The following is a 21,517-nucleotide window of genomic DNA, read 5'->3' as shown; positions in this document are numbered from 1 at the left end:
GTATTTCTTGCACTTAGCCAAATAAAAGTTTTAAGTTCTAATGTGAAAAACTCTCCAATACAAAACTGGAAAGCTGCCTACTTATTCCACCAGGGACCCACATCTCTCCATTTTCACCATCAAAGATAATTACACTGATGCTGGGACTCAACCTCTCCCCAACTGACTTCATTTCTTTACACATATTTGCTCCTTAATTTTGTGGCAGGTAGGTAAGGCAATGATATCATTGTCTGAGCTAAGAGGGACAGGCTCCAGCTGTTCAGTACAGGGCGCAGAGGAGCCAGGGGATGCCCAGAAACGGACGTCTGCCTCTACAGTATGGCCTGCTGGTCTAAGCAAGCTTCACCACTTTGTTGATGAAACTCAGGCTCTGGAAGCTTGGCCGCCTTAAGACCGCCTTGCTAATAAGTGATAGAGTTCTTTCACTCAAAGTAGAACTTTTATTCTTGGAGTGGTTGATATACCTCCAAGTAAGACACAGGTCTGAGTTTCTTCAGATGGGAAGATAGGCTTAAAACATTATAGCATCTTCTCTTTTCACATCCAGAAGTTCTAACACTGGATCAGTCAGTCTCTTGCAGGGCATTTGGAAATGTGTGGGAACACCTTTCATAGTGAACCAAGAGGGTATTTCTGTTTTGCGCAGAGGTGGACACTTGAGACCTGCCGGCATGCTCAATTTACTGTCAGTTACTCCAAAATGTAAATAGCCATCTTACTGAATAACACAATAGGCTGCTCCTAAGCTCACAAGACAGCAACAGTGAATTCCATTTGGCATCATGTCAGTCAGTGACTTCATATAGGAAATGGGCCACGATGGCTGTAATGGCCTTGCTGGCAGGGTGGCCAATTTGCTCAGTCCTGTAGTCTCTTTTGTAAGATCACAAATGGTTAAACAGACCAGGGCTCAAATTCAGTTTCACCACTTACTAGGTAGGTAATCTTGAGCAAGCTACTTCTTTTAAGTATCAGTTTGCCTTGTAAAAAGGGAATAAATTCACGATTGTGAGGGGTCAAACAGTATGTCAAATGTGTCTGGTATGTTATGCAGGGAGGAAGTTAAGCGTCCTGTTAAGTGGTGGCTATGATGTCATGATTTGTGTCATCATGAAATGCTACATCGGGCTTTGGGTTCCTCAGCAAACCATTTTTACAATGATGTCTGAAGAAATGGTAATTCCACCAAATATTCTGCCAAAGGGTTAGATGAGACATTTTAGCCCCAAAGTTACCCTTTTGGAACCACCAATAAACAAAAGACAAGTCTAAGGAAACTAAGAGTATAAACTTGAGAAAATGAAAATCTTTGTTAGCATACTATAAGTCAGATGCAAATATATTAATGTCCATCATTTTACACATACTACAAAAATGGTTTCTTTTCATAGTAAACCATAAAAGATATAGAAATGAAAATATCCAATGGGGCAGGGGGTAGACTTGAGAATTCCAAGGCTTAGCCTACACAGGAAATGCCACTATTTGGTTATAATTGAAATCAGATTAAAAAGTACATTAAGCTACAATCACACATTCCAAATTCCAGAATAGAGGCAAGGCTATCCTCCATCTCTGGAACAGCAAATGAAAAGTTTGAACATTCAAGGGAAGCTATTATAAAGCCCTTAATTCTTTACATGTACTTTCTCCTTCCAAATTCCTCTACATGTGTAAATTTACTGTGTCATTTCAGAGTCCAGAGGATGTGTATCTGGGGTAGAAAGTGGGGGAGGAATCACTACACAACTGGTAAGAATTACGGAGCCCACATACAGTTGTTAGTCTGGCTATGAGGCTGGTAGCCCTTACTTTCTATGAAAAAGGGTAAGAACAGTCTTTATCCAGGAGACAGAAATTGAAGTAATCCACATCTTAAATTTAAAAAAAAGACCTCCTTGGATTAATGGCTAGGTGTCAGGAAATTTTTAACTTCAGATTTTTTTTTTTTTGAGATGTTGGGGATTGAATTCTAGGGCTTCATATACTCTAATACTGAGCTATATCCCCAGCCCCCTAAAAAATATTTTAAGCAAGTTTTCTTTTTTCTTTTTTTCTTTTTTTTTTTTTTAATGGTAAGATTTTACTCTTAGCAAATACGTAAAAAAGAGAAAGGTTCATGTTTAGGAATGCCCACTAGGGATTTTTTCGGTTATTTGGACACGAAATACCCTTTAATACGTGAGGTACATCACTTAAGCAACAGAAAGGAAGCTGTACAATAGAGCTGTACAATTCCAAAAATTTCTCTGAATCTTGACACAATGGCTGTGTTCTAAGGTAACAGGAAGGATGCCAAACTTAAAGCAAAATGGGAAGACATTTTCTGACCAAGCAAATGTCTGGTTCTGAGTTTCCTGACGCAGTCAGCATTTCAAGTGAATTCCACAGAAATGTCCAGTCTTCTTCCCTGCCTGATCCGCCCGCTTGGCTGCAGTCTACCGCTTCACCTCTCATTCTCAACGAGAGGAAAAGGGCTGCTGTCAGGATGTCAGGACAGGCATTGTTCAACCTCAATGTGCCAGGGCTTCTGGAATACAGTCCAGCCACCTTCCTGCTGGGTGGATCACATGGAGTCATGAAGCATATCCTATGTTATGAAAAGGTAAGTTTTGAGAACTAGAAATGCAGAGTAGTCACAAGATTGAGTGCTGTGAGAAAAATGGTAGAACATTTAAACGAAAATTAATGAAAACAATGTCTACATATTTGTGGCAAGGCCTGAGGATGAGAATTGAATCTCCAACCATGAAAGGGGTTTGCCACCACATAGGGACTGGGCTGCCTGCTGGGGAGCTGACATGAAAATCAATTTTACTGAGTATTTATACTTGGTAATTGACAGGAAACATGATAGAAAAAAATAAAATACATCAATTCTTTTCTTTTGAGGGAAATGGCTCTGAAGGAGCAGCTTGATGTGAGTCCTCCTCCAATGGCCTTGCCTATTCAGCCATCCAGAGCTTGAAGGTCCTATCATACGAGCAAGTGGCTATGAGCTGCCCATCGGAAGAAATGTCCAGGCCCATCACTTTGCCTTCATGGCCTGCCAGAGTCTTCAGGGGGGACCAGCCTGGGTGGGTCCAGATTTTGGCTGTGTTATCATAGGCGCCTGTGAGCAAGAAGTTCCCCTGTATAGCTATGGGAGAGAAGAAAGGGAGTCATCTGAAGGATTCAAGTATTCAAAAGAGCTTAAGAAAATAAAAGCATAAAAATCTGCCTAAACATACTATTTTGAAAAAGAAGGTATTTCAACATTCAGAAAGACCCAACATACTGATTCTATATTGCTACTAGGTTTCCAGGAAAAGGGGACAATGAAGGTAGACTGAAAAGTAACATTATTAAGAACTTTAGGCTCTTTCCCAGGTAGATAATCATGTAAAATAATATTAACAATCCAGTGCTAAGAATGTCCATGGAGGAAAGAATGAAGCAAAGTATTCATGGAAGTCCTTTACTTCCTGGCAACAAGAAGCATTCTTTACCATAGCTCAGTATAGGGGCATGGCATGAGGGAACAGAATTGTAATTTTCTCCTTTATCAGAGGTCAAATTATATCCCCTTCCACTTCTTCGCTAAGCTAAAGCCTAACCTATATTCCAAGAAAGTTCCTTTCTGGTGTTTAGGCCTAAAACAGGAGAAGCTTACGCTCAAACTTGACCCCAGTCACTAAGTTCTGATGGGCAGGAATGGTATAGATGCAACGCCGCTGTCGAAGGTCCCATACTTTGCAGGTGTTGTCACCACTTCCAGTTGCAACGTGGTAGCTGTGGATCAGGTGCATTATCAAAGTTAGAAACAAACTACTGTCTAAAGAACTCTCTCAGCCCCTCATTCAGCAAGCTCATTTTACCCATTGGGGGAGAAACTTATTCCATAAATTTCCTTGAGGTGGCCTTCTAGGAACATGATGCAACGTCCTGTGCGCAGGTCCCAAACTCGACCAAAAGCATCCAGTCCCCTGATGAGATAATACACAAACAGTGAATCCAGTTCTCTGCAGAAGCAGGCATCTGTAAGAGGTGAGACTACTGAGCTGCCCTTGCTTTTGTTGAAGAAGCCTTACCCAGTCCCAGCCAAAGAGCCATCTTGATGGAAGGCTATGTCATATACACCCATGCTGTGGCCTTCTTGGTGCAGGATCTCCTCTTGAGCCTCCAAATCCCATAAGCGCCACGAACGATCATAACTTTAAAAAACCAAACCAAACCACATTACAGTCAACCAGCAAAATGAGTCACTTTCTCGAAGGTACTATAAATAATTGTAGCTTAACTTACACCTGTGAAACCATTCAGCCATATTAATAAGAAATTCCTTCCTGGCAATATACACTGCTAACCAGGAAACCATGGACTTCCTATTAACCCATTCCAGTGGATTAATTTAAGAATAGAATTCCTAAGAATGGTCCTGCCAAGATTCTATTGTCTTTTGTTTTTCCTTCATTTCACTATCATATCCCTTCCTTCACTGGATCTATATAAACTGGATGTTGGGCAAACAGAAATCGGAGACAAACAAGTCAATGGGAGGGAACAGAGAGTACAGAAACAGATCTGGACACAGATACAGTTGAATGTTTCAACAAGGACACCAATGTAACTCAACAGAGAAAGAAAAGCCACCTCAGTAAATGCTGGAGGAACTGGCTATGCACATGGAAATAAAGACAAAAAAGGACGTGCAAATGATCAGTAATCATGCAACAAAGTACTCAACACCAATAGTTACCAGGGCAAGAAGAATTAGTAACAAACCTGGGTGTGGTGGTACACACCCACAATCCCAAAACTCTGGGAGTCTGAGGCAGGAGGACTGCAAGTCTGGGGCCATCCTGGGCAACCTAGCAAGATCCTTTCTCAAGAATAAAAAATTTAAAAAAGTGCAAAGATAGTGGATTCAATCCCCAGTACTGCAAAACAACCAAAAAAGCCTTAAGGTATCACTACACACTTGATTTTACACTGGGTAAAATGTTAAAGATTGATGACATCTAATGTTGGAAAGAAGCGAAGCATCCAAAGCTTTGGGAATATAATATTGTACAACCACTTTGAAAAATTGCAAGTTTAAAAAAATTTATGTGTGCATCTACCCTATGATCCAGCAATTGTACTCTAAGATATTTACTTGAGAAAGGAAAAAGCATATGTCCATAAAACACCCTGAATATTTATAACAGATTCAGCCTGACTCACCAAAAAGTGGAAACAAGTGCAAGCGTCCCATCAACATGAGAATAGATAAGCTGAGGCACACGCAATGAACTATTCCTTAGCAACAAACAGGAACTACTGACACACGCAACAAGAGGAATGAATCTTAAAAGTGTTCCACTAAGTGAAAAAAACCAGACACAGATGCGTACACGCAATATGAATGGATAGAATTTATAATAACAGAGATCAGATCAGTGGTTTCTTTGAAAAAGGGAACAGATTCAGGGGGCATGACAGAACTTTTCTGGGTGATAGAAATGTTCTACATATTGACAGTGATGGGGGTCGCAAAGGTGCCATGTATTTGAGAAGATCAAATTGTAAACTTAAAAAGATCTATTCCACTATGTGTTAATTTTACCTCAAAGAAAAAGTTCTTTAACAGATTCTAGTCTCAATGAATTGACAGAACCAGAAAGGGAAATTTATTTGTTGGCAGAGATTTAATACTATGTGTAGGGGCAAAAATTATACTTCCAACTCACTTGTGGCAATTTAAAAGCAAATATACTTAGCTCTCCTTATATCATACACATTCTCCTGGTTCACAACAGCCTAAGAAAGTCCCACCTGAAGATCTCTGCTTAAATATTTACCCAGCAGATAACTAAACAGGTTAATAAAACACCATAGGCCTGTATGAATAGGACAGAAGGTGAGGGGTTACCAGGTGGTGCCCAGGAAACGTCCTGATGGATGCCACATGACTCGGGCCACCCGTACTGTATGGCCTTCAATATCTGCCACTGGTTCATCACTGAAAAGGAACCAAACATATGTAAGTACACGCTTTTGTAAGACCTGTAAATATTCATTGAATTTATTTACTGTTGCACAGAGAAAGCCACTCTGTATAAGAGGAGTGACTGAAGTGTAACTATACTTACAATCTGTTAAAGTATTAGGGTTAGGCAGGGTAAAGCGCTTGCCTAACATGTCCTGGATTCAACACCCAGAACAGCAAAGACACATAAATAAACAAAATCTTCCACATTAAGGTTAACAATAATTTAGGTCACTTCACAAGGTTTAAAATACTTGGGCAGTGGCTGGGCATGGTGGCTCACAACTGTTGTAGTCCCAGAACTCGGGAGGCTGAGCTAAGAGGATCGCCATGAGTTTGAGACCAGTTTGGAATACATAGTGAGTTCAAGGCCAGCCTGAGCTACATTGACTCTGTCTCAAAAAAACAAAACAAAAAATTTGAGGTAATTTCATGTACCTACAGGGCAAACTGACCACTATCTTCAATTCACTGTGCTAATAAATTCTTAATGGTATACCATCTAGGATTAAAGAAAAATAAAGTACTTTAGCCTGATAAACACCAAAGCAGTGCTTGAATTCTAGAAAGAAAACATATTTTGATAAAGATAGGCGAGTGAAGGTTTAAACAGTTTTGGTAAATCTTTCTCAAATCTTAAGACTATTCAAGGATGCAAATGGAAAAAGGAACTCCTAAGTAGACAGAGGCTTTGCCTCTTTTTGATGGTCATTAAATTCAGCTACACAGCAACCACAGAAAAGATCTGAAACACCAGTGAAAGGAAATAAACATGAACTCTAAAGAGGGCAATTAAGAAGGTAACTTTTATCAGTGTGCACACATGGAACTAGCCAGAGCCCTAGGGGGATAAACACTGCTAAGTATTACGAAAGCCAATTAAAATTTGCCTGTGCTCATAGGTAAAGACCCAGTCTGGTAAGGACTGGAGATACAAATTAGCTCTTTAAAAAACTCAGGAATAAAAACCTTCCTGTGTTTTCCCAAAGAAAGAAAATAAAGCAGCTGAATTCATATTTTAGCCAACATGGTGCTTCTAACATCTTGAGGGGTGGGGGGGGTGGCAACGAGTAAAAATAACATTATTAAAAAAAAACCTGTCAGTCGGAAAATACATCCTAGGAAAAAGATGACGCTGGTACCCGGAGTGTTCCTTGGCTATATACCAGACAAAACCTTGCTCTCCTCTCCCCCATGACTGTGTGTTAAGAACCACTAGGCTGCCAAAACTAGTATCTTCAGGCTTCTACCAAACAGTATATTTTTCTATAGTTAATCTACTGTGTAAGAGGTAGTTCAGATCTCTCCATAATAAACGGAGCTGAGAACAATGGTCACCATGCTAGAGACAACAAATTGAGGCCCCAGGCTGGGGATTTGGTCTCGTGGTACTGCACCTGCCTGTAAATACAAGGTCCAGAGTTCTATTCCCGGTACCGAAATAAAGAAAAAAAAAAATGGGGGCCCAAAGTTAACATTTAGAAAAACCTGGAACATCTCCTGCAGTAAGAAGAGGTCTAAGAAAGAACTGTCCATTCTATTTTCACATTATATTATACTGACTCCTGCATTATCTCTGGGGTTAATGCCAGATCCTTAACCTGAGGTTGTAAGGACCAGCTAATCACCTACCTACTTTAGGGATGGCAATATGGACTGAGAATGGCAATACCTGTCAAGGCTCCAAAGCTTCACAGAACCATCAGCAGCACAAGAAGCCAGGTTGACATCTTTTTGGTCCAATGAGACAGTGGACTTAGGATGAAATACAATTGCTCCTACATTTGTATTATGGCCTAAAGAAGTGTAAGAGGTTAAAAAAAAAAAAAATGTGTAAGAGGTGAAAAGTTAATGGGGTCTTGCCTTTTTATAACTTAAATGAAAAATGAAGACTATGATGAGTATTGTAACACAAATAAGTTTATATTAGGGAACAAGTGTGGACAAATACTATTAACAAAAAGAACTATTCAGGGCTGGGGATGCAGCTCAGCAACGCCATGCCTGCCTGGCAAGTACAAGGTCCTGAGTCGGATTCCCAGTACCAGACACACAGACACACACACACAAAACAACAACAAAAACTATTAAAAATGGACATTTAAAAAGTCAAACAAACAAACAAACAAACAAAAACCCAAAACCCTGTGCGTTTTGGTTTAAACACTGGAAAATGCTAAGAGAGTGGCTGGACATGAGGTGAAAGCTGTAACAGTCACTACAATCTGGCCTTGTGGTCTAAGAAAACCAAACCACATTAAATCAAATCAAGAATCAATTGGTGGGCCGGGTGTGGTGGCACACGCCTGTAATCCCAGCACTCAGGAGGCTGAGGCAGGAGGATCACTGTGATTTTGAGACCAGCCTGGACTACATAGTGAGTTCCAGGTCAGTCTCAACTCAACTACAGTGAGACCCTGTCTCAAAAAGAAAAAAAAAAAGAATGAACTGGCAATGAGTGCTATTAATCTCAGCTACTCGGGAGGATGAGGCAAGGGGATCATGAGTTCAGTCATGAGTAATTGCACAAGTTCTCATCTAAGAAGGAAAGAAAGAAAAGGAACAAAGGACAGGGGGACGGGAGGGAGGAAGAAAGGAAGGAATTAATTAGTTAATTTTAAGAAAAGTCAATGCAGCGTGGGGTGTGAGTGCCAGGCAGTTTTACAGCTAAACAGAGCTTATGCTGGGAAGACTGTGATCTGAACAAGATTCTAACTTACCTCGAAGAGTGTGAAGGAGGTTACAATCGGGAACAGACCAGAGCTTGCAAAGCCCACTCCTAACAAATATAAAGGAAAGCATCTCAGCCAGGGGTGGTCTGGGAAGGAAAAGGTATCTTGGTAACATAAGGACAATCTCTTCTTACCCCATACACTTTATAGTGACAGAAAGAAAAAAGAAAAAGCTCATAATGTGAAGTGTTACAGAGGAAAGTGCAAAGCCAGCAGAGACAACCAGAGGGCTCTACTCAACTATAATGTACACAAGCTGCTATTCTTAACTTTTGGATCAAACTGTGAGGGAAGACAGGACAAATTATCCATTTAAAAAGATACTATCTTAAAATTTGTTTTTTTTTTTTAAATTGAGTTTATTGGTACATTTTAGGTATATAGTACAGTTACATTCATTATTGGGATCTTGTATACTATCTTAAATTTGAATCTCATTTGCCACCTACAAAATAATTAAATTAAAAAATACTTTTGTTTTAGATTTTCTAAGAAATTTTTTTTATATGTAGTATATATGTATGACCTCAAAAGATCTTTGTAACAGACCTGTGAGGTAGATAAGGCAAGAATAGCCGTTTTTACTTTAGAGTTATGGTAACTAAGGCTGGGAGAGGTGGACTGATCTGCACAGATCTTTGGCTTTTCCTTGAATCACCATCTAAATTTCTGCCTAGTTAAGTAGTTCCTGTGCATATTCAATGAAAGCTTCCCTCCCCAAAGTCAAACAACAAAGTTATAACATCCTAAGAGTTTTCTGCATATGTGGTAGTAAGGAGACAACAAAGATAAAACCATTAATGAACATTTTCCAAGTTCTTAATGTATTCTAGGCAATATCAAGGCAAAACGCTTTATAAACACTTCACTCTACTTTACAGAAAAGAACACTGAAGCTTAAAGGTATTATGCATCTTAGCTAGATCACAGAAGCTGGTCTATAAACTCACTATCGCCAAAGAGCCGGTGCTGAGAACATGACAGACTGCTATATCCCATGGATCTCTGGTAAACAGTATGAACTTTAAACAAAGCCATCTTATTACTCAGCAGGTAGAGCCCCAGCATTTGTAGTTTGGTGTGACCATGAAAGGCAGAGGATGAAGAAATAGCTAGGACAGATTATATATATTTTTTCTGAGCTTTTCCCTCATTTAGTAAAATGGAACTTACCAACAAGCTGTGGCCAGCATTTTGGAATTGGGACTAAAGTGACAGTAGGAGATAGGCCGATCATCCCCAATTTGGCTGCAGAAATTATTCAAAGACTTAAAAAAAAAAAAAAGACAATTGTGATCATTAATAGGCTAGTTCAAGAATCCCTTGGCTTTTCCACCAACCAACCTACCTACCTACCCACCCTTCAGGTTTTGTTTTTGGTACTGGGGATTGAACTCGGGACTTTGTGCTTGTGCGGCAGGTGGTGGAACCACTGAACTAAATCCCCAGCCCCCTACCCTTCAGTTTTAACCCATCCCAAGACTCTTATGCTTTTGCTAGGAGATACTTATGTTAAAGAGTGAATGAAATCAAGGCTCATCTGTTAATTTAGCTGTTTTCTAATCTTATTATCACTCTATGTAGCTACATAGAAACAGAAAACCTCAGAGAGATTTAAAACAGGTGTGACATACAAAAAGAAAGAAGTCAAGAGTAAAACCATTGGCCTTTGCTGAATACAAAGCATAGCAGGTTGCTGCTGCCATAACTGATGGTGCCATCCACACTACAATAGCTCCAACAGGGAGAAACAACTGTAGCTGCCTTTACCTTTAACTCAATGTGGACCAAAGTAGAAAAATCTAGTAAGATAAGGTATTGGACAATCACTGAGAACACCTTACCCGGAGGGATTTGTGCAGCTCTTGCATCTGGGATGTTCTAGTTGTCTCGGGAATCTCTTTATGGAGACGGGCCTCTTCCAAGCGTTTCATTGCCCTGTGAAACAAAAGCATTATTACTAAGATCAAAGGGGTGGCAATAAGGGTGTGCACACAACTATAACTTAATTTCACATAACCACCAACACAATAAAGCCAATCCTCAGTTTGTAAAAGAGTAAGTTTCTTTTTTCTTCTAGCCACTCTGCTTACCTGGGCAGTGAATAATTAGCGATCCACAGTCTAGCCACCTTCAGGCTATTTGGTCCTTCATGGTACCAGGTTTGCTGATACTGGAAGACAAATCAAGAGCAGAAAGGTTAAGTGAAGCACACCTGTGCCTCCCACAGCTGTATCCTACAGTGTAACTTCCTACAAAGAAGGTAGATTAGTTCAGTAATATGATGAAGTCAGGCATGCGTACTTTCTACTATATTTCTTTCTATGATGTCTTATAAGATGGTTTCCTGAGTTACACTAAGAGTACTATGGTTCTTTCCTAAAAACTCAGGTAGCTTCTCTCACATTCACACAAGAATCACAAGCTATTGTCAACAAGTATTCCTGTATGGTAGAAGCTTCAAAAACACTTTCCTCCTCCTCCTCCAAGAAAACCACTTGGAAACAGACAAGAGCAGTCCTTTCTTTCTTGTTTACCCTGGGAAGCCAAAGACATATTTTACCTCTTCTTTGGACTTCTTAGATTTCTCATCATCTTTTTTTGTCTTTTTTAAGGCATCAGTACCGACCACTGAGAGAATATTTCTTAACCTGTAACCCAAAAGATGAGAATACAAACTTAGTTGTGGTTAAGACTGTCAGAGATACAGCAGTCCCTCCCCAACCCCTCTCTGCAAGGTGGTACGTCTCAAGGTCCCGTGAATCCTGAAATGTCTGAAACCATGGGGAGTACTGACTTCTACATACACTATGTATTTTTTTTTCTATTCATACATTCCTATGACAAAGTTTAATTCATAAATTAGGCATCATAAGGAATTAACAATTAGACCAATTGTAACAATACCCTGTAATAAAAGCTATATGAATGTGGCCTCTTCTCCCCACCCCCTCAAAATATATTATACTGCACATACCAATGAGGAGATTGTCCTATAGTGTGAATATGAGAGACAAAGAGATGATTTTCCTTCAGGGTGGCATGGAGCAGGGCAGTGCAACATATCATGTTACCGAGAATGGTGTACAATCATAAAAACTTATAAACTGATCATTTCTGTAATTTTCCACTTAATATTTTTGGATTGTGGGTGACCATGGATAACTAAAACCATGGACAAGAAAACCAAAGCAGAGGGGAAAATACTGTCTACTTACTACCCTTACCAATCAAACCTCCAGCAAATGCATGTGTGTCAAGTGAGCATGTCTAAATTTTCAGTATGAAGCCGGGTGTGGTGGCGCACACCTGTAATCCTAGCACTCGGGAGGCTGAGGCAGGAGGATCGTTGTGAGTTCGAGACCAGCCTGAGCTACACAGTGAGTTCCAGGTCAGTCTCATCTACATAGTGAGACCCTGTCTCAAAAAACCAGAAAGCAATAAATAAATAAATTAATTAATTAATTAATTTTCAGTATTGAGATTAGTCTTGCTAAGTCACTAAGTTCCCCAGGTTGAGCTTGAACTTTCAATGCTCCTGCTCAGCATCCCAAAGTGGGACACCTGTAATCTCAGCACTTGGGAGGCTGAGGCAGAAGCATCACTGTGAGTTCAAGACCAGCCTGAACTACACAGTGAGACCCTGTTTCAAAAATCAACATCTCAAACCGGGTGCGGTGACCCACGCCTGTAATCCCAGCACTCCGGAGGCTGAAAAGTTCAGAGACCAGCCTGAGCTACACAGAGATCCAGGTCAGTCTCAACTACATAGTGAGACCCTGTCTCAAAAAACAACCACCACCACAACAACAAAATAAACACCTCAAAGTGCTGCAGTTATAGGTGTGTGCCATTATGCACAACTTCAGTGTGATATCTTTCACTCAATCTTTATTTCAAGATCCTCTACAGTTCTAAATCCAGCTATAAGCAATTATTCTCTTCCATTCAGTCACCTAGCCTGTACACTTCCACTACCCAGCCTGTGAAGACAGCCACATTTCACTGAATTCCACAATGTGGCGGGTCCTTACTCAGGTGCTAACTATACAACAATGACTAAGAAATAGTTACAAATTTCAAGTAGCACACTTCTAGGAGGAAGAGAGAAAGTAATGAAACTACAGCACATTACAATCCGTACCATAAGCATAGTGCTAAAGGAGAATACAAAAGGGGAACCAAACATAGTCATGGACAACCAGGGAAGGCTTCAGAGAAAGGATGTTAACGTAAACTGAGTCCTCTGTCAGGTCACGGAACCAAAAATGGGAAAATGACAGTAAGGCAGACTGTCAAATGCAAAGGTCTGTAGGTTTGTTGAGCCTGGAATGACATGTAGTCAAACAGCTGAGCATGGAATATAAAATGAATGGTAGAGGATAACGCTGGAAAGTTAGGGGGGCCAGGTCACTGAGAGCTGTTAATATTATGCCAAGGAGGGTTTACATTTGAGAAAGGTCTTTGGAATAGCAGGAAGAGACTGGAGAAGGAAAAATAAAGGCTGGGAGACAAGACTATATACAGCTGCAGAAAGTTATTCTGAGTCATATTGGTGGAATTGAATTAAAGACAGTGGCAGCAGGGAATCAAGGCATTCATCTAAGGGATATCACAATGAAGTAAGACAGACTTTGCTGGTGAAGAAGGCAATAAACAACCAAAAAAGCTAAGAAAACTATGTACTTTGATAGAAAACAGAGAGACACACTTTGCAAAGGGCCAGATGTGAACTATACTAGTTCTAAGTAGACTTAGAACAGGTCGCATTTATGCTGAACCCAAGAACTAAAAGTCCCTAAAGGTAAGAGAGAACAAAAAGAAAATTAAAGTGGGAAATACAGTAAAAGAACGTTGAGTATTTTGGGCTACCAATTCAGCTAGTCTAGTAAATTGGTGAGAGTGGTACAAGATAAGGCTGCAGACTACACTGAAGATGATTAGTTTTTGTTTGTTTTTTACCTCTAGTGTAATGGGAAGATCCTCTAGGTTTCATTTTATTTTATTTTTTTTGTGGTAGTGGTGATCAAGCCCAGGGCCTTGGAAATACTATGTAAGTGTTCTACCACTGAGCAATATTCCTAGGCCCAGGCACTGTCGGATTTTATGCAAGAAATTATTAACACATTTGCAGATAGCACAGCAGTCTAGATGTGAAAGCAATGGAGACAGAGCAAAGACAGGCTGGAGGAGCACTTCACCAATAAAGACCGACAGGATTTTGCTGGTGGATAAAAAAGGAGGTCAGGGAGGTTGTCAGCTAAGGACTACATGAATGGTAACTGCCATCTGCAAACAGGAGACGTGGGGCACAGACTTCGACTTAGACATCTCATGTTTGAAGAGCCTGTAGGATACCCGGACTACAAGAAGTCTGCAGAATAGACAAAGGAAATGATGCCACAGATGTGACCTAAAGCAGTGGTGGTGAACCTATGGCACACATGCTGCAGCTGGCTTTACCACTGAGAGTTCTAAAAGGTTTGCCAGCACTGGCCTAGAGTGAGTACAGCATTAGGCAAAGAACTGCAGCCTCTAAATGCTAGGCAAGAAGCCAAACAGAGTGGCACACATCTGTAATCTCAGCTACTTGGAAGACTGAAGTAGGAAGATTGTAAATTCAAGGCCAGTCTGGGCAACTTAGCAGGACCACATCTCAAAATTTAAATAGTAGTAAAATTTTAAAAAAGAGATGCGGATGTAGCTCAGGAGTAGAGTGTTTGTCTAGTATATGTAAGGGCCCAAGTTCAATATCCAGTACTGGAATGAGGGAAGGGGGGAGGCAGGGAGGAAAAGAGGCTTAGAAAGTGAAAAGAATGAGCTGACGAAACAGAAGCAAAATCAGAAGAGAAGGATTTGGCCTTTTGAGAAAGAAGGAAAGTGAGCACTTTAAGGTGGGATATCTGCCAATACACTAGGGCTATTTTAGTAAAGATGGGCTAGTGACTTTTATAAAGCACAATTTCCACGTGATAAGGGTTGATCAGTTTGCAATGGGTTGAAGAATAGATGAGGAATAAGGACCTTACTGGTGTAAACATAAAGCAGCTTTCCAAAAAGGCTGATGATGGAGAGAGAGGACCCCATCAGGATAGTCAAGAGGGTAGTAGCCTCATAACTGCATACAACCAACGCTTGTCTAACACTTCACAACCTTAAAATCACAAGAGCATTATCCAAGGACAACACCTTTAATTATATCCAAAAAATACTGATCACGTTCCATTAATATGGACTGTAAGTGACATCCAAGTTTTCAAAGCTCAACAATGTTTATCCAACTCAAAATTTCATCCTGGAGTGGGAAGGGAGTATAGTGGCACCCTCTTCACAGTTCATAAAGAGAAATCAGTAGTGGAATAAAACTGGTCTAAGACTGCGACCAAAAGCTAAACTATATAAACGCAACCCAAGATATTGTTAACAATATCTCAGACATCAAAGTTTCAGCTAGAACGTCAATCAGATTTGGAACTAGAACCCAATGATTAATAAAGAAGGAAATATTTAGAAAGGGCACCTTTCTCTTCTTTCAGCAGGGCCCTCTCCAAAAAGTGTGATGGGTTCCCCCAAGGCTCTGAGGCAAGCCTTGACCTCTGAGTCATCTGTGGAAACGTTGATTTGTCGAGCTCGCTTCCTTCTCTCAAATTCAGCCAATACTTCTGCCTGTCGCTCACTGATGTGCTCTTCAATTTCAAATACTTCTCCTATAAGAAAAAAGAAAAATCAGTACAGTCACCAGATCTTCAAATGGGGAAAAAATTTTTTTCTAAGCTGGGGGTGGTGGTGAATGCCTATAACCCCAGCACTCCTGAAGCTGAGGGAGAAGAGCCTTAAGTTCAAGGCCAAACTGGGCTACACAGTGAGTTCAAGGCCAGCCTGAACTAGATAGCAAGTCCCTTTCTCAAAAAACAAAACGAAACAAAACAAAAACACTCTTGTTACTGACATGTTAAGATATCCTCAAGTTTGTACAGTGAGCTGAGCACTGTGGCACACATCTGTAATCCCAGCACTCAGGATGCTGAGGCAGAAGGATCACTGTGAGTTTGAGGCCAAACTGGACTGAATAGTGAGTTCAAGGCCATCCTGGACCACACAGCAAGACCCTGTCTCAAAAACAAACAAAGAAAAACAACAAAAAAGCCTCAGTATGTACAGTGAAAAATGCAGAACAAAATATATACATCATCACTTCAGCTACAGAAAAATTAGGTATTTTATAGCTACATTAAAACTTATATACATCCAACTAACAATACAAAATTTTCTACTTCATATTGATCTTTTAAAATAAAACTATTACTTTTATAAGAAAAAGTTTTCAAGAGCTGGGGATTTAGCCCAGTGGTTCCAGTGCCTGCCTTGCAAGCGTAAGATCCTGAGTTCAATCCCCAGTACCAAAAAAAAAAAGAAAGAAAAGAAAAAGAAAAAGTTTTCATTTTGAATAAAAATAAGTGAAAAATTAAAAAAGAATATTATGGTGGGGCCAGGGATTTAGTTTAGTGGTTCCACTGCCTGCCTCTCAAGCGCAAGGGTCCAAGTTCAATTATCTGGTACCAAAACAAAAAAAAAAATTCTGAACAACTCTGGCTGCCTGCCAATGCTAGAACTCTATTAGATCTCTAGAAGACACGTGGAATCAACTGGAACCCAAATGTGCACTGAATAAATTTGATTAAATTACTAATAATTCATGAAAGAAAACTGTATAAAAGCTTATAAGAAAAATTCTCAGGATGATGCTAAGAGGGGTATAAGCAAAGTACAAATGTACAATAGTTAAGTTTAAGAACTGAAGGTTTTTTTTGTTTTTTTTTTTGGCACTGGGGATCGAACTCAGGTCTTTGTGTCTGCGAGGCAGGCGGCAGAACCACTGAACTAAATCCCCAGCCCAAGAACTGAAGTTTTTGACGTTAAGAACAAGTAGTACAGAAAACGTGAGTACCAAAGGTAATGATGAATTTATTTGCATCTTACCAGAAGTTATATTAATATTTCCTGCTTCAATGCCTGCTTTAAGTCCTTCTTTTCCCAAAATCCCAGATTCTCCCTTGGCAAGACGTTCCCTTTCCTTCTCTTCCAAACTTCCGTAATAGATGTGTGGTTTCTTCACAACAGGGGCAACTAAGTCATCAGGTGCTTTAGTTTTGGTTGCCTGTTAAATCAAAGACCTGGATTAATCTAGGGCTTATTTTTAGCAATCTACCAGATTTCCCCAAGGGATGATCATTCCGAGCTTGGTTCCTAATTCAAGGTATATATATATATATTAGCAAATAAGAGCAGTAGGCCTTTTATTCAGATAAAGCTGTTCACTGATTTGCGGGACTAGAGAGACGGATGTTTCAGTCTCTTGTTTAAATCTGGCAGATAGGAAACAGGATGTTGATAAAACCAGTTAAGTTCTCTTGGTGATAGTCTATCAAAGGTTTGCTTTGGAACATGTTTAGTTAATTCTGCTGGCAGAGCAATCGATTTTATGATTCTTGAGTTTACTGTTCATCACTTGAGAAACATCAAGGATAACTGAAATAACCAACAGTGCTAAGAGGGGCCAAGTTACAACGTTACTGCTCTATATATTTCAAACATTTTCACATGTGCGTCAGTAAGTTAGGAGACCGTATTAAAATTCCAAGGACACAAACCCTGGGTAGAACACTTCTCCATTTCAGAGCACCGTTTTTGGACTAGTCGTAAGAAGTGTTCATCGTTCGGGGCCACAATGGGAGAGGTGCAAAGAGATACAGCACAGGAAGGCGCTTAGAGATCACTGCTCCATTCTCTATAGGACGTCGGGGTCGCACATTCTTTCCCCCCGGCCCCAGATTTCCTGAGTCTGCTCCCTAACGGCCCATTCCTACAGGCACCCCCACCCTCCCTGCGCTCCCCGCCAGAGTGAGTTGAGATGCAGAGCTCTGTACCGTGGAGGAGGCTCGTGAAGAAGCCATGCCGAGCTCCGGAGCCGAGAAACCCCAGCTACAGGCGCGCTCTAGGTTTCAGACAGTCCACTACGCGCCCAGCAGAGCGGAACTACGTCACCAGCCGGAAGAGAGTCAGGACAGACGCGGCGACATGGAAGGCGCGAGACATGATGGAAGTCGTAGTACTGTAGTTTGTAACTTCTCCTAGGGCGTGACGGAGAGCCTTCTAAGAAAGCTCGCGGAAGACGAGCTTCTGTGGGAAGAGTCGGGCAGAGCAGTCTGGGAAATGTAGTTCATTTGGCCAAGCAATAGGTTCATAGGAGAAGCTGAGGTTCCGGGAGGGGCTGAGGCTTGAAAAAAGGTAGGTACCCCGAGTCGCATGCCTGGGGACTGAGTTTGAGAGCGAACCGAGTGTCCCCAGGCCTATGGGAAGTTTTCCGTCGTCCCAGAGCGGAAGGCCATGTTGCCATGGGAACTCTAGCCCCAGACCCAAGAATGCTGCCTTGGTGTTGTGGGATGAGGGCTGTTCGGTAGGATCCGGAAGCCTCCCGCGGGCTCCTCTGAGCTGGATGAATTTGGCGTGGGTTTGGGCCATAACGAGAGCTTAAACTCCGAGACCTCTAGTATCTAAGTAAAATAAAAATCTAGAGGAGGCACTTCGGCTTGACTTTATTGTTGTCAGTCTTTTCTTTAAAAAGAATGGGATGATGGGTAGGAAGGCGCCAGGAAAATTGCACGCAAGCAGCCCTCTGCACTGCTGGTTGCTGGGACGTCAGCGATAAAGATAAGGTGGTTTCTTTTTTTTCTTCCCAATATGGCTGGGTAGAGGTAAAGATTCTAAAAATATTTGTGTTTGTTGATCTAAACAACAGACTTCTCCCCAACCCTATATTCCAGTCGGCCTTACCCCATTTATTTTTTGAGCGCTTTCTTGAGTGTCAAGCTATGCTTCGAGAGCTTACTCTACATTATGTCGTTCAAGTCACGAACAAGTACAGACAGAAACTAAGGTCTTCTGAGGAGCTAAATCGTTGAAGATAGTAGTATAGTGGGGTTAGAACCCCTGCTGTCCCCCAGAGCTGGCATGTTTAGTTAGCCCCAACTCTATACTGCCTTGTAGTGGTGAGTTGGTGAGTTTTTCATAGTTGGCAGAAAAGGCCTTCTGTTTTTGTTGTTGTTTTTTCTTCCAAGTATCCTTCCTTACCCTCTTTGGAAGTTTGTCTTCAAGGTAGTTTCTGGGGACCAGGGAATTTAGCTCGGTGGTTCTGCCACCTGCCTCACAAGTGCAAGGACCCGAATTTGATCCCCATACAAAAAAAAAGATAGTTTCTGATTAGTACAAAGCAAGTTGAAATGCCACATGTCAGTGTTTTGTGTTGATATCATTTGTATCTGTCCTGAACCTTGTGGGAGAAAGGAATGTTTCTTCTTTTGTAGACTTCCTAGTCCTTTGTTTACTCTAGATATAATATATATATCATAGTAATTTATATCTTTATATATAACTATATAGTATATAATAGTAATTTATAGTGTATGAGAGTTTTCATTTACATCATCATTTAAGCCTCACCATATTGACCTATATGTAATTTTTATAGGAGGCTAGCATTATTAACCAAACTGAACAGCTTGTTTCAACTCCTTTGTAAAATAGGGATAATTTCCCCACAGGAAGCCCAGGGGCCTAACATCCCTGCGCACCCATGAGCAGCTCAGACTGCTTTGGGATGAGGGCTGTTCGGTAGGATCCGGATCTGTGTAATCCTGCTGTGTTACTCTCTCCAGCTTTATTACTCTATGTAGCACTATTTACTTGTCTGTTTTCCTACAGATTGTGACCGTGCCTTTTAACTCTGTATCTGGACTACAGGAAGATTTTGTTTTGTGAATGATTTATTTGTTTAGAATCCAGTTAGATCCTGAAGATAATTCTGTGAATTGGTAAGTTCAGTTTTTATGATATTTAGCAAACTGATTTTGGCTCCAGGAGTGACCACAATCTCTGATGAGTCCTCTGTAAAGCAGATTAAATTGAATGGTTTGTCCATTGTCCCTGTAACTGTATGAACTAAGATATAATAGCATTGGTCTTTTTTTATTTTTTGAGGCAGTATCTTGCTATGTTGCCCATGCTGACCTTGAGCTGGCTCAAGTGATCCTCCTGCCTCAGCCTCTTGAGTAGTTCGGATTACAGGCATGGGCCACTACTTTGAGTTTTTTAGCTAGCATATTTTTGTGAATGTTACTGTAGCATCAAATCAAAGTGATTCTTGCCTATAATTGTCTCTTACTGGCACCTTGTTTTAAACTCTCTCAGAAAGTTTTTTTTTTTTAATTACAGTATTGTAGATCTCCATATTGTGTAATGAAAATGTAATAATCAGGCACCTAGAGACTTTAGTAGTCTGTGTGAATCTAAATGAGTTGCCTTTCCCTTTAGTATGTACACTTACAAATTAAAGTCATATTTGTAGTTGCTACTTATCACCTGCCATTTTTCTACCTCTCATTTTTCTACCACTTTTAACAGCTAATAGTTCACTGGGTCTCACGCTTAGTGTTGACCTCAGTATGCTGCGACGGAAACCAACGCGCCTGGAGCTAAAGCTTGATGACATTGAAGAATTTGAGAACATTCGAAAGGACCTAGAGGTAAAAGAACAATTTTCAAACCCTTAAGAGATATTTAAAACAATGTTTATAAGGACCTGATAGTCTAGGGGACTCTGAACCTTAGACTTGTACCAACAGTTTACTGGAAATCTCTATTTTGATGCTTTACAGGTATCTCACAACAAGGTAAATTATTTTTTCATAGTTTTATAGGCCACAAATCTAAATCAGTATCATCAGGGCTAAAATAAAGGTATCAAGGGCTGTACTCCCTCTAGAGGCTCTAGGGAGAATCCCTGTCTTGGTTGTTCTAGCTTCTGTTGGCTGCTGAAGTTTCCTTTTTTTGTGGCCACATCATAGCAGTCTTCTCCCTGGTCACGTTGCTCACTCCTCTTCTGTCTGTGAAATCTCCCCGTCTTCCTCTTACAAGGGTATATGTGAATAGTTTTCGGTATTACCTGGATAATCCAGAAGAATCTCCCTGGCTCAAGATCCTTAATATAACTACATCTGCCAAAATTTTCCCCTATTAAAGGCAGCATTTATAGGTTCTAGAACTGTGGTGAACCTACAGCACAAGTGCCACAGTGTGCTGTATGTATCATTGAAAGCTCTAAAAGGTTCACCATCACTGTTCTAGGAATTGAGGCCTGATAGCCTAGGGGTGGGCACCATTTAGCCTTCTTAAATGTTAAAAAAAACAACAAAAACCTCTTGATTTGTCCTTCAAATCAGTCCTCCCCCTCAGTGTCCATCCAGCTGTTCAGGACAGAAACCTAGCAGTTATTCTTGAGTCCTCCCTTCTGCCTCACCCTTTTTGTTCAATCTGTCTAAATCCTTTGTTCTAGATACTAGGATCTATCCATCCCTCCCTGTAATAGCATACAATTGTAATAGCATACTAAATGGTCGTCATGTTACCATTTATCTCTTACCAGTTCATTTTTCTTCAGGTGGGTATCTAGAATATTCTTTAAATTTTTTTCTCCACATATTCTTTTTGTCTTTTAAAACTCTTCAGTGGCTTCCTGTACTTGGAATATAATCTGAATTTCTTACCATGGCTTCCAATGTTCTGTATGTTTGAACCTCCCTCTAGTTCACCTCATGTTACCCTCTGCATTTCTGTCTATACCTGAGCCACACTAGTGTTCTTTTCTTTTCAACCTTTTTTTTTTTTCTTCAGAGTCAGGGCCTTCACACTGAACTAGATCCCCACTTTTTTTTTT

The 21,517-nt window shown here is 40.5% G+C and overlaps 2 protein-coding genes across 6 annotated transcripts in view; one reads left to right on the top strand and one right to left on the bottom strand.

Moving 5' to 3' along the window:
- Nucleotides 1-1,361: 1,361 nt before the first annotated feature.
- Nucleotides 1,362-17,910, bottom strand: Prpf4 (pre-mRNA processing factor 4). The gene is made up of 14 exons (XM_010639377.3): nt 17,673-17,910; nt 16,726-16,903; nt 15,266-15,452; nt 11,309-11,396; nt 10,839-10,918; nt 10,590-10,683; nt 9,919-10,013; nt 8,734-8,792; nt 7,686-7,809; nt 5,897-5,986; nt 4,074-4,196; nt 3,861-3,968; nt 3,656-3,774; nt 1,362-3,142 (listed from the first exon to the last, which is right to left on the bottom strand). Exons 1-14 carry the CDS (start codon nt 17,697-17,699, stop codon nt 2,949-2,951), a joined length of 1,566 nt encoding a protein of 521 aa, XP_010637679.1. The 5' UTR covers nt 17,700-17,910; the 3' UTR covers nt 1,362-2,948.
- The window catches only part of Cdc26 (cell division cycle 26), a 23,110-nt gene continuing 7,506 nt past the window's right edge, over nt 5,914-21,517 (top strand). Inside the window, exons 1-5 of one of the 5 annotated variants that reach the window (XM_010639381.3) lie at nt 5,914-6,007; nt 9,627-9,753; nt 16,589-16,685; nt 19,507-19,616; nt 20,206-20,327. In XM_010639381.3, coding sequence (XP_010637683.1) covers nt 20,247-20,327 — 81 coding nt within the window. In that variant the 5' untranslated portion in view covers nt 5,914-6,007; nt 9,627-9,753; nt 16,589-16,685; nt 19,507-19,616; nt 20,206-20,246. Of the gene's footprint in view, nt 6,008-9,626; nt 9,754-16,588; nt 16,699-17,819; nt 18,034-18,128; nt 18,462-19,506; nt 19,617-20,205; nt 20,328-21,517 lie in introns of those variants that run through there. The other 4 variants (XM_010639378.3, XM_010639379.3, XM_010639380.3 and 1 more) reach the window with 4 other exon arrangements.

The sequence above is a fragment of the Fukomys damarensis genome, unplaced genomic scaffold, assembly GCF_012274545.1.
Source record: "Fukomys damarensis isolate Sample0158 unplaced genomic scaffold, DMR_v1.0_HiC HiC_scaffold_36, whole genome shotgun sequence".
Classification (NCBI taxonomy): domain Eukaryota; kingdom Metazoa; phylum Chordata; class Mammalia; order Rodentia; family Bathyergidae; genus Fukomys; species Fukomys damarensis.
Note: the sequence above shows the minus strand (reverse complement) of the source record. Positions and strands in the feature narration are given on the sequence as shown.

Bases quoted from the DNA above. Each gene is read 5' to 3' on its own strand.
- Prpf4 (XM_010639377.3), bottom strand. From the start codon at position 17,699: ATGGCTTCTTCACGAGCCTCCTCCACG. The intron at 15,453-16,725 runs GTAAGATGCAAA...TTTTTCTTATAG, and splicing joins AAATATTAATATAACTTCTG to GAGAAGTATTTGAAATTGAA. The intron at 3,775-3,860 runs GTAAAATGAGCT...CCTGATCCACAG, and splicing joins ATAAGTTTCTCCCCCAATGG to CTACCACGTTGCAACTGGAA.